General features: G+C 44.7%; 1 protein-coding gene across 1 annotated transcript in view; it reads right to left on the bottom strand.

Moving 5' to 3' along the window:
- Positions 1-13,112, bottom strand: part of LOC146809146 (IgGFc-binding protein-like) — a 790,095-nt gene that overhangs the window by 434,605 nt on the left and 342,378 nt on the right. The window contains exon 11 of the mRNA XM_085614833.1: positions 3,623-3,951. Coding sequence (XP_085470959.1) covers positions 3,623-3,951 — 329 coding nt within the window. The remainder of the gene's footprint in view (positions 1-3,622; positions 3,952-13,112) is intronic.

The raw sequence follows: 13,112 nt of genomic DNA, 5'->3' as shown, positions 1-13,112 counted from the left end.
TGAAAGGGAGGACGAGGGGGGTATCTTTCCGGGATCAGATAGCTCTTTAACCACTCTGAATAATGTTTTGGGAAATCTTAAGATGAGACGATTTTAGCAGAGTGTAACATTGCTCAGGTAGAACGGCAATCTTTATGATATTCTTTAAGAGCTAATCTGTATTTAAGTTTGTCTTCCTCATCACAGGATTTTCAGCAAATCCTTTCCAGATGCTTACAGTGTTTTTTGACCCACCAAGGAGTGTCATTGAACCATGGGGACTGGAGTATGCAGTCTGGACTGAATGATAAGTTTAGCCGGCGGAACCAAATCTAGAGGATCTGGAATCCAGTTAACAACCTTAGACAGGCATGAAACGACTGATTGGCTCAAACTGGGTAATGTGTCTTGTAGTTAGGAATTAAAAGTAGAGAAACTGAGCTTGGAGCAGTTTTTCAAAGGAATAGTAGGAAACGGGGACATTGTAGTTACCAGAGAAGAAATCAATGCAAAAATAGTACTGCAAGATTATGTGACCAGAGGGTTTTATGTCGTTACAAAGCATTCCATTGCAACGCATGCCTTTACCACGCATGCGTTACAACGGAATGCTTTTTCAACGCATAACCTTTACCACGAATATTCCTTTACCACGCATACCTTTATAACAATTTTCTTGTAAATTTATGCATGGTAAGGGCATACTCTTGGTAAAGGTTATACCCCTCCCCTGTACCCTTACGTAATCCCCCAGTCCCCAATCCTTCTTATATTTATCCCTGCCCTTAACCCTCAATCCTTTTTTTTTTTAAAACTAAAATTCCCCTTACCTCTTCACGTCGTCTCCTCAGCATCTTCCGTGGTGAGGCCGTACTTCATAAAGAAGAAGCTGAAGTTTATTTCTGTTTTCTCTCAAACGACACCAATTGCCTGCACTTCTCGACATGACATCAGGTGAGGATTTTTTTTGGGGGGGGAGACCCCCCCCCCCCCCAGTCCCCTTTTTTTCTCACACTTTTTTTTTATTTGTGGGGGTGACCCCCCAAGCCCCCTTTTTCGAATTTTAGCCTTTACCACACATGCCTTTACCATGTATCTCGTAGTAAAGGTATGCATGGTAAAGGCTTTTGTGGTAACCCCGCATGCGTTGAAATGCATGCGTGGTTAAGGTTTGCGTGGAAACGGCCGCGTTGTAGTGGCCGTTTCCTGACCAGAGTAGAGGAGTCGGACAATCTACAACAAGACTCTTAAGATTTGAGAAAAGGGGGCCCAGCAGATGTCTAGCACTGTGCGTAGGGGCATTGTTTATTAAGTGTAGATTTAAAGCTTTGAGTTCCTCTACTAGAGAGGATGCAAAACATCAAGTAGAATCGTCTAAGTGAATATTAAGATCCCCTAGTACATTAAAGTTAGCAGATTTGAGGATATGATGAGAAAGGGTGTCCAGTAGCTGGGCGCTTCAATGCCAGCATGTCCCAGGGGTGCAATAAATCATGGCACCGGACAGAATGAAATTATGGGAGAGGCAGAGAGCGAAAAATAAGGCCTCACAATCTATGATGGACAGATCTTGTGTCTAATACTGAAACTGCATTTTAAAAACAATTGCAATGCCACCCCCTCTCTTATCCTCACAATCAGGTGTAACCATACCATAGTTTGGGGGTGGAGAGTGTCACAATGATATCTGGGGTAGAGGCTTAATGAAGCCAGGTTTCTGTTGAAAACACTGCATCGGGCAGATTGTCTAGAAGAAAATTAAAAATGTCTAACAGATGTTTGGCCAAAGAACGGCAATTATTGTTATAAAAGCCAAGATTAGTGAGTTTAGAGTTGGATGAATAAGGGGCCAACACTATGGGGGTTGGAAACATCTAGATGTAGACCCGATCCTGGAGTATTATAACAAGGAGGGATATAAAATTTACAGTAGTTACACCTAATGATACCATTAGTGAGGTCTATAGATGAGTGACATACCTCTTGAGTAGAGGGGCAAAGCGTTTTAGCTGACTGGATAAATAAACAACTTTATTTGGATTAAAAGAAGCAGCATTTGTAACATCTGACCCATTTGGGTGTGAATGGACGAAGACAGGCGTCTACACCATTGCCACACTTAAATACTGACAGGAGCAGTAAAACAATAGTCCATAAAGCTAGAATGCCAACCGCTCCGTGAAGCAGGCCTACGAAAATGTCTGCTTCCTGTTATTAAAACATAGCTAAAAAATCAGTACTAATTAAACAACACAAATGGTATGCCTCTCACCCTATCATTACATTCTACCAGATGTCCAAAAGACGAAGATTTTGAAGAAAGGTGGTGCCGAGAGACACCCTACCCTATGTCAGTTCTCGCCGCGCTAGGGCCGTATTAAATAATAGTAGGAGCAGTAAAAGAATGGTCGAAAAAGCTAGAGCGCTAATTGCTCTGTGAAGCGGGACGATCAATACCATGCACACCATCTAAATACTATTTTACTATGCAATTTACTGAGAGGTTGTAAACTAAAATCAAGTTAGTTGCTAGGTGGATGAGGGCGAGATGCGGTAGAGAGCAGATTGTTGGTGTAAGAATCTAAAGGATGCGCTATAGAAGTGTTACATGGAATAGAGTACATGGCCAAGAAAGAAACAAACTGTGAGGAGGTGAACACTGATGTTGGCTAGATGATTCACATCAAGCCACCACAGAATACAATGTGGCCTGATTCTGTCAGGTTAGTATTAGGTGTGTCAAGCGCAGTATGGGTAGAGGATAGCAAGGTATGGAATTAATGAAGAGTAGTGAGTTTTAGAAATGTTCCTAATCTGCCTTCAACGTCTTAGAAGAAAGGAGATGTTTGAGTGGGAGCAGAAAGGGAGTTCAATTTGTTTTTTGGACCTAGGGCACAAGAGGTGAGTGAAAATATCAGAAAATGTAACAAGAATACTTTTGACAGCAATTGAAGATATTTGCGGTTTGGGGTCTTGAGATACTAGGAGCAATTTAGGAAGGGGTTGTAGTCCATTTAGAAGGAATGGAAATGATCATTACAGCACAAGGATGGGTTGTAGAAAATAATGGGTATCTTCAAGTTAAATAATTTAATATTGGGGTATGTTTTATCTTGAATGTTTGTTTCATTTTTATGGTGGTTTCGAAATTGGTTACAGTGTGGATGGAACTCTTGGCTCTGCCTAACCTGGAGAGGTGTGAGGTGTGCATCCGGGGATTTAGTGTGGATGTATGGTTCATGGTGTGGATGTAATTCTTGAGTAGGCGAGCATCATGCTTATGTGTCATATGGTGTATGCTAAACCTGGAGACTGAGTTGAAAGTTGGTCTTCATTAGGTATGCTGCCTTCCTGTGCTGTCCTGTGTAATGCCTCTAAAGTGAGTTGGCCATTTTCATTCCTACTTCTACTTTAAACACAAAGGGCAAGATCAGAAATCTTCTGTAAGTGTATTAGCCAAAAAAAGTCACAATAGACAACTTGTTAAGATGACAGATCTACAGAAGAGCCCTGTCAGACATTAACCACTCACGGTCCAATGTTCTATTTACACCACATCAGAATTATACCCAATCAGAAAGAAATCATGCAATGGCCAACATACTACACAATTACAAATATGGTCTATTTTTGGATCACTCACCCTTATTTTTCCAATTTCACCCTTGTAGATGGATATCTTGTAGCCGTACACATAGATGTTGACCAGTCGCACATAGGAAACCACTTGGTTCCCTCGGTTGTCGTTCTTCTCATCAATGACGAAGGGGACGAGTGTAGGGTCGGTGCCGCAGTACTTAGAAATGGTGTAGGAACATGTGCCCTGGAAGTTATAGCTGTACCCGTCATAGGTATGGTAGTGAGGATCTCCCCATCCCCAGCAGGTGCCTGAATAGTCTGGCACACACACTGGGTTTCCATCTTTGATCATACAGGTCTCCTTTGTTCGACATCTCACAGATTTACAAGGGTCTGTAGGAGAGAGAGCAAGATGCGCAGTTTAGAACTTAAGTTACGTATACGATCTGGCCAGAAAGATGATGGCTGCACCACATTCTGTGCTTAAGCTGTCAGCGGTGTAGTGAAAGTCTCATGGGACCTATGCAAGAAACAAATACTGCACATGACCTGGGTTCCTGATCCTATAACAGTAACAGCTATAATTGGTGTGCAGTTGGCTCCTCAGACCTCTTGGTTCCTGGTGCCTCTGTACCTGCTGCACTATTGATACTTAGGTCCCTGGGAGCAAGCTATCATTCTTTCCAAGAAGTTGAGTGGGTAATCAGTCTTTATGACTGTTTCTCCCAAGTCTTCCATTCTGAGCTGGAAACACCAAAGACTGAGCAGCTTGTGATCTGAAGTTCCATTGTCTGCTCCCATCCTAAGTCTATACTCCCAGGCAGGCCTCAGGCCCCGGAACACAGTTCTCAAATTAGATTTTTTCACTTCTCAAAAGCTATAGAGGTTTTGAACAGTCTCTGTTTACTGAATGTATTTTCAAGAGAACTGGCTTACAGTCGTTGGGGTTTATATACAGTGCTTAGAAAGCCACCCATGAAGTAATTCAACACTTCAATTCATTACCCTTTGCATCTCTCCTCTCTTATGATAAAAACAATCACTTTGTCTTTGAAAACAGTCCTCAAAAGCAACACAATACAGATAGAAAAACAGAGTGTGTGCCACCGTGGAAACAATTCACACATACACACCATTAGGAAAAAACAGAAATAGTGCTTATCATGAAACAAGCGTCTGGAGTGGTGCAGCCATCCCAGAACTGATGTCCCACGTAACAGGTGCTCCCGAAGATATACGTGCTAGGGGGTGCCATTAACATTTTTTGTGCCAGGGGATATGTTTGTATGAAATAATGTATTCAATGAGATAGAAAATAGACAGACTGAATGAAAGTAAACTTGAGAACACTCACCCGTTTCAGGAACAGCAACAAAACTTTGTTTGTGACTGTACCTGCACCTAGCACACCGCCCACATACATTAATCTAACATGAACAACCATTAGCAAGCTGTAATGACTGTGTTGTGGCATCTATTGAAGATTGTATTGAAAATATTTCATGTATTACACAAGAAGATTGGCTTAAGGCATCAGAGGAAGACTCCATTCTTTTGGCAGTTAAGAACATGATTGTTTCTGGCTGGCCAAAGGAGCGCTCTCTGCCTGCGCCTTTAAAATCCTTTGCCCAAGTGAATGAGGAGCTCTCTATTGTTGAAGGTTTAATCATGCATGGTGATCTTGCTGTTCCTCCTGTTTCTCTTCGCTCAAAATTTTTTAATATAGCACACGAAGGTCATCTTGGAGTAGGTGCCACATCAAGAAGACTGAAAGAAAAATGTTTGTGGCCTGAATTGGAAAGATATGTCTCAAATTGGATCAACTTGTGCCAAACTTGTCTTTTGTCTGATACGCACTGGAGCACTATGAAAGTTCCTTTACATAATGTGCCTGTCCCAGAAGGAGCTTGGTCCAAGTTAGCTTTGGACTTCGCAGGACCATTTGAAGTCTTGTCCAGTGATAAGAAATACATTATTGTATTAATTGATTATTTCTCAAAGTGGGTAGAGTTCGAAATTTGTTCTTCTCCCAATACCGCATCTGCGATCAGTTTTCTAACTAGAGTTTTTCTTTCAGAAGGTTTTCCCAAGGACCTGGTCACAAATAATGGTTCTCACTTAACCTCCGTTTCAATGGACAATTTTATTTCTGCTCATGACATTAAACATTTGAGAGTGGCATTATATTCCCCTTCCTCAAATGGTCTTGTGGAGCGGATGAATAGATTAATAAAGGAGGGTATTCAATCTGCTTTAGCTTCTAATTCACCTGTAGACATTTTTCTTAAGAAAAAGATTTGGTCGTATCTCATTACACCTCACTCTTCTACAGGTGTTTCTCCTTTCAGACTCCTTAAGAAGAGAGATCCAAATGGTACTCTCTACCCTGCTTGGTTGAAAGTCTTGAAAAAGGGGGACAATTCATGTCAGGTTTGCAAAGATAAAAAAAATATGCTGGAAAATGTTTCTGCTCAACACTTGGCACAAAAGAAAAGGTTTGACACAAAGAGTTGTAATACTTTACATGAATTTTAGGTTGGTGATTGGGTTATGGTGAAGTCTCCCAATAGGGTTAAAAAGGGACTCTCCAAATATTCCTTACCCATAAAAATTCTCAAGCTCGCAAAAGGATCTTTGTTTTTGGGCTCAAAGGGTTGGTGGAATAAAAGAATGTTAGTCAAATTAACTCCTGATCAAGCTTATACTATTTTATCTAACAAGAAATCTCCATTACATGAAGATCTAAATTTGTCACACTTTTCTAATGACTTGTCAAGTGATGAAGCCGTCTCTACTAATGGAGCTGATTCACAATCCTCAGTTCCCATGTCATCAGCAATGTCCCCATCTACAGTTTCTTCCTGCCAAAATGACTTAGATGCTACACCAACCATACTTACCTCAAGACCTTCTCGCAATTGTCCCCCTCCTTTGAAATATAAGGATTTCTATATGACCTAAATCACCAACATCATTTTATGTCTCACACTGTTTTTCATTAAAGTTTTATATTGGTTTTTTAAAAAAGGGGGAGGGTGGTGCAATGAGTGAATCCTGTTGGTTCACGTTCACGCGCATGAGAATGTTTGTGTGCACGCTTATTTCCTCGTGCATGTTAATTGTATAATGCATCTTGCCTATTTGTTCTGGCATGCGCTTCCCTTCCTTTGCATGCGCATGCTGTACAGTTGATTCTTAATAACATGTTTATTTACAATCTTGTATTCGCGTGCATACTGACTTTCATTGAGGAACGAACGGCTTTAACAGTCATTGCCTGTTGGTGCTTCGAGGAGTCAGGATGCACTCCAGTGGTGTTAGCTTTCTACTTAAATAAAGCTACTTCACCTTTTCACCAAGACCTCTCCTCTTCATTCTTTCATTGAGAAGACCTGCCCATTTCACAAGCACAGTAGATCCTGTGCTGCTCATATTGCGATTTTTTTCACTGACATGCTGCTTCCTCTAAAGTTAATCTGTGATTTAGCGCCATATGTAAAGGTTTTAAAAACGTACTTTCTGTCACGGTCAAAACAACCAATACTTACCTGATCTAACGTTGCTGTGGGCTCTGCTGGGAGCCTGTTTAGTTCGCCTCAAACCTGTCTGCCTTTTTCTGCCCCGCCCCTCTCTCCAAATGGCGCAGAAAAAAGTCACCGCCCCGGATATTTGAACGTAATGCGCGTTTCTTTCAACTCACAAAAAAATAATTTTGCGATGTTCAATTTTTTGTCTATAGAAGAGTATTTGCACAATGGTATTAACACAATAAAAGAAAATTAACATGTAGTTGATTAAAAGACATTATCTTGAGGGAACTACGTAATGTAGGCCTCAATTTCAAGAAGGTTGGTACTGCCTACGGCAATCTGTTCAGCATGTAATTCTTTTTTTCCGTATCACGCTGTGGACAGATGATGATGAAGAATTGAGATTTGCAAAGCGAGCAGCTACTCCTGTGAGTGTCCCTGCGCTAAGCTCACAGGTAAGGGCAACTTAGCTTTGAGAGGAGAGCCATGTTTTCAGCCTCTTGGGTGGAAACAGATTCAACTACGCACAGGTCCAGAGGGAGCTTATTCCAGGCTGAGGGACCCGGATTGGAAAATAGCGACCTCCGGCTCTGGTGCAGCATATCATGGCTACCTCAGCTAACGCCCTGTTTGACGAATGCAAATTTCTATTCGGAGATAAGATCGAATTCTGGAAGCCAGATTACCAGGCCCGGTATGATGAAACGCTCTGTGATTTGCACTCTCAATGGAAGACTGAGGAGTAGGCGGGCTGCTGCGTTTTGCACTACCTGGTTTCTATTAATCAGGTAGTCGGGCTGACCAAGGTAAAGAGCGTTTGCATAGACCAACCTAGATGAGATGAGTGCCTGAATGACTGTTTTCCTAACTGGGAGAGAAAGGAAATGAAGAAACGTTTTTAATATGAGAAGGCGGCAAAATCAGGATCCTACCACAGAATTGACTTATTGCAGTGCTAATATGGATTTCGATGCCTTTATCGATAAAAATGAACTATCATCCCTATTAATAAAATCACCTGTCCCAAACTCCACATCTACCTTGGCACTCAAATATGTAGTCAAGCAGGACCTGGGATCTAGGTGCATGGCTGGCAGACAAACACATGGATTCTTGATTGATCCCACAGATAGGCGCTGCAAAATCACAATAGTCAGGGGAGATTGGGCCCAATCAAGCACACATAGTCCGAGGGGGGAAGCACGCTTCGAAAAACACCATAAAGTCCGATGCCACGTGAGTTAAGAACACACAGCCAATTAGGACATAACACACAAAGTGACCACATGCTCCCCACGCCAGATATTCAGACACATTCATCACTGGCCACACTGGATCCACGCAAGGTCGAGCCCACCATTAGTAACCATTTGACCATAAATGTATGATTCTAAGGCAGCAGCCAACATTCCTCACCATATATGGTTTGATTTAAAAATGTATTAAAGACTAACGTGAACCCAATGTAAATTGAGACAATACTCAGGTCTTATGCCTGTAACAGTTCTCCCGGTTGCATTGTTTAATTAAACAAAAACTGTTCCTGGTTTGCCAAACGCCTCTTGTCATCTGTGTTTTTTAAGGAATTCAAACCTGAACAACATTTTGGCAACCCTGATAGGAGGATTGGGACCTAGTACCCAACTGCAGACAAAGAAAAGTGATCCCACCTGTACACGTTCACGTTGCCCATTGACAAATGGGACAGACACCACAATTGATTGGAAGTTCTGCTGAATCGGGGCGGAGGTCCGTCCTGAAGCAGCCATTACAGAGGGTAAGAGACCACATTCGAACCTGAAAAATTATCTGTTAATGAATTTTGCATGTGGCAAACTAGTGAGAAGCGTAAAAAGATATCCTGAGTGCCCTGCCACTTGCATATTACCTATTTTATATGTCCCAACTGTATCAGTTGTAAGGCGGCCTCAGAGGCGATCGTGTGGAAGTCACCTTTTTACGTCGAGCTTCGATCGACCTGTTAAATCTCTTCTGTGGGGTTTGTCAAACCCGCTTATTTCCATTGGTTATTCTCTGTGGCATTCAGAAATGCTGGCTTCCTATTGGGGCATTTCTGTAAAAGTCCCTCCTTTGTGTGTTTAGCTCTCTTTCTGGCGATTTCACTCAGAGAGCATGTTGGTTGGCCACCACACAGTACAGCATGTGGCTATTGCAGGCCAGGTGTTGTTTTTTTGTAGTTTTATAAAGCGCGATCCGGACCCGAAGATCACAAGTTACGTTATAAAAGGACACATTCATTATTTGGTAGGCATGGGGAGATTTTGGTTGTCACAGGTGTCGCGATGCAGATCTATCGCGCTTGGGGTCACGCCATGGTGAAGGCTTGCTTGCTACAATAACGGACACACACATGCCAGTTGAGCACTTGTGTGGGCCGGAAGTCCCGAGCGACCCCAGCCTTTTTATTTAAGCCCTTTGGCCATGCCTGGCCAGAAGGTGCTACGATGTATGGGTGTGCTTCCGGGTAGGGGTCCTATGGGTGGCTAGCGGTGAGCAACTAGACCGCTACATCTCATTCCAAATCAGTTCAAAACAAAACTAAACTAAAGATTTGTTAGCACACAAAATCAGCAAGTCTTTGGTTCGGCTTTGGATTTGGCCTCAAATCGTAATGACGTTGACGGGTGGCTAGACTCGTCCTCGGCATGGCTGCGTCTTTTTCGCTGGGCAAATCTCTCGACCCCGTGTCGGGCGGTAATTCTGGCACTGCTGGATTCGGCGCTTGGTCAACAGCGGGGCTTGGCCCAGCATTTTCCTACGCCATCCCGCTGCTGCAGGACGACTCGGGCCTTATACTTCCGCCTTTCCGGAGCGAAGACTCTTTTGAACCATGAGACATTTCGGGTAATGACTTCTCTGCTCTTTTCAGCCATGACAGCAGTTCCCCTGACTGTCTTAACAATCCACAGTTCTGGCTCATAGGGCGTGTGGAATTTTCCTCCACTCCGACGGTTCCTCACCAGGAGGGCACATCCAAGCACTATCGGCCGTGGTTGTGCTCTTCGCCGCCGACTGGCCTTCTCGTTGGTCGCTGAGCTTCGAGCTTGAGTGTCTGTGGGATCGTATGGCTCTGGCTCCCAGTTCTCAGCCACCGGGATGGTGTCACGTTGGTGTCCGGACAGCATCAGCGACCATGGGTACCTCTGGGTTGTGCAATGAGGGGTGCTCCGGTACTCCCGCAGAAACATCTGGAGGGCAATTTCCAAGTCTGACTGTTCAGCCACCGCTATGTGTAAGACTTTGTTTAGGGTCCGCATAAATCGTTCAGCCTCCCCATTGGCTTGGAGCCACTGCGGAGTAATGCGGTCATGTTTTATTCCTAGCTGTGTTAGGAATTCCTTGAACTCACTGCCTTGGAATGGGGGCCCATTATCTGTTTTGACTACGTGCGGCAGCCCAAATAGTGCAAAAGTCTTTTCCAGCTTCGGTAGCAAATGGTCAAACGCGGTGGAGGAGAGTACTTCCAAGATTAGGTACTTCGTGTAGGCATCGATCAGAACAGCAGTGGTCCGACCGTCCGGGAAACTCCCGAAGTCAAGACTCACCCATGACCACGGTGACGGAGCTGTGTCCTCAGTTATTACCGGCGCCGGCGATTCTGGGTTTCCAGTGAGTTGACACGCTCGGCACCTGCGCACAAAGTCATCCACTGCTTCTTCCAGACCAGGGAACCACACCTTTTCCCTCATCCTGGATTTCATTCTTCTCGTGCCTTGGTGTCCTTCATGGGCTAGAGTAGTAGCTCGCTCTTGAAGACTTAGGGGTATTACGATGCGTGACCCCCTCAATACTATGCCACTTGCTGCGGCGCTTAGTTCTTCGTGGAGTTTCCAGATTTTTCCTAGTCGAGTTCGGTCTGCCTCGTTCCACCCATTGACGTCATGGAGGAAACCTGCCCAGGAGCCTTTCTTCAATGCGTCCAATACCTTTTTGAGGACCATGTCAGTTTGTGTGGGCTTCGATTTTTGAGATTGTGAGGGCTTTTGTGCATGCCCAATGAGTGATCATGTTGACAAAATCTTCGTTCTGCCTCTCTTGATGGCGCAACAAGAAGTCAGCTGGGTTCTTTGCGCCAGGTCGGTAAACCAATTCCAGTTGATAGTGTTGAAGCTGGATCGCCCATCTCTCGATTCTGGGCGGTGGATGAGGAGCAGTACCTTTGAACAGTGGGAGCAGTGGCTGATGGTCAGTTAACCCGCAGATATATAGATGAAAGTGGTTGCATGCCCACTTGATGGCAAGCGCTTCTCGTTCGATTTGTGAGTATCGGGTTTCCGTCGCAGTCAATGCTTTGCTCGCAAATGCCAGAGGGACCCACATCCCTGGTTCTATTTCCTGCGTCAGTAGGGCTCCTAGCCCCACTGGGTTAGCATCCACTATCAGTTCCATTGGTCGTGTGGTGTCGAAGTAGGCCATGGTCGTCTTCTCTTGCAGGGCTGACTTCACCTTGCGGAATGCTTCTTCTTCTTCTTTGCCCCATCTCCATCCAGTGTCTTTCTTCGTCAAGCTTCGCAGAGGTTCTGCGATGGTGGAGAGGTTGGGTATGAACCTCCCGCAGTACGTCGCCATGCCTCAGAAACTCCAAACTTCCGAAGCTGTTGTGGGCGCAGGAGCAAGCTGGATGGCTTGAGACTTCCTGGGGTCGACGTTCACCCCTTCTTGGCTGAACACGTATCCTAAGAATTCGATGGACTTTTTGAAGCATTGACACTTCTCTTTGTGGAGGGTCACCCCATGATCTGCAGGGCATTGGAGGGTGGCTCGAAGCCGACGGTGATGGTCCTCAAGTGTTGCTGAGTGTATTAGAATGTCATTGCTGATATTGAGCACCCCTTAAAGACCGGACAGAATCTCCCTCACAGAGTTCTGAAAAATCTCCGCAGCCGACGATATTCCAAAGTTCAGTCTTTTATAACGCCTGAGCCCCAGGTGCGTTGAAAATGTGGTGATGTACCTGCTTTCTTTGGCTAATCTTAACTGGTGATATCCGGCATTGAGATCCAGTTTTGAGAACCACTGGGACCCATTGAGGTCAGCTAGTATGTCATCAACCGTCGGTGTCAAGTGTCTTTCCCTGCGTACTGCAGAGCCTTATTTGACCGGGTTGCTTCGGTTTTTCTGCAATAACCATGGGCGACACCCAGGGGGTTGGTCCAGTGACTTTTTCTATTACTCCTTGTTGCTCAAGTTTTTGCAGCTCTTGTTTCACCAGCGGTCGTAGGTGAAACGGGATGCGCCGGTGTCGCAGGGCAACCGGCTTTACCGATGTGTCGATGTGCAGCTTTACTGGTGGTTGCTTCATGCTCCCCAAGGCTTTGAACAGCTGTGGGAATAGTTCTAGAATGTCTTCTGTCTGTAGTGTCTTTACGGCGTTTGCAAATGTTATCAGGCTTAAGTCTTCTGCGGTATGACTTCCTACCAGTATATCTGCTTCCCTGTCGACCACATGGAACTTCGTTGTGACTTCGCGGTCTTCTGACTTCACTTTGATGGTCATTTTCCCCTTCAGGAGGAGTTTGGCTGCTATGTGTGAGGATCCTCACCTCGGAAGGTACAAGCACTGGCCTCGGGTTGAGTTTTTTGTAGTGTTGACTCCCCATGACGTTCACCGACGCTCCGTTGTCGATGAGGGCCATGACGGGGGACCCTGCGATTTCGATGGCACATGTGGGCTCCTCCACTTGAGGTCACTTGCGAAAGATATGAGGTAGAATTCTTCCTCTTCATCTGTGGATGAGTCTTCGATGTATGGCCTACGTTGTGTCGGTGTCTTCGGCAAGCTTGAAGCATCTTGCTCATCTAGTGAGAGGTGTCTCACTGATCTAGCCAGCGTTCTTCGTCCAGGAGTCCCTTTGTTTCGCATACCACCTCGGCATACACTCGAAAAATGATTCAGGATTCCACACTTTGAGCATATTTTGCCTTTTGCTGGGCAGTCATTTTGGAGGTGTTCCTCTCTCCCACAGTATCCGCACTGTGGCTGCTGCGGTCTTCTGGTGGGCC

The sequence above is a fragment of the Triturus cristatus genome, chromosome 7 (genome assembly GCF_964204655.1).
Source record: "Triturus cristatus chromosome 7, aTriCri1.1, whole genome shotgun sequence".
NCBI lineage: Eukaryota > Metazoa > Chordata > Amphibia > Caudata > Salamandridae > Triturus > Triturus cristatus.
The sequence above is the reverse complement of the archived record's forward strand: the minus strand, read 5'-3'. Positions and strand labels throughout refer to the sequence as shown.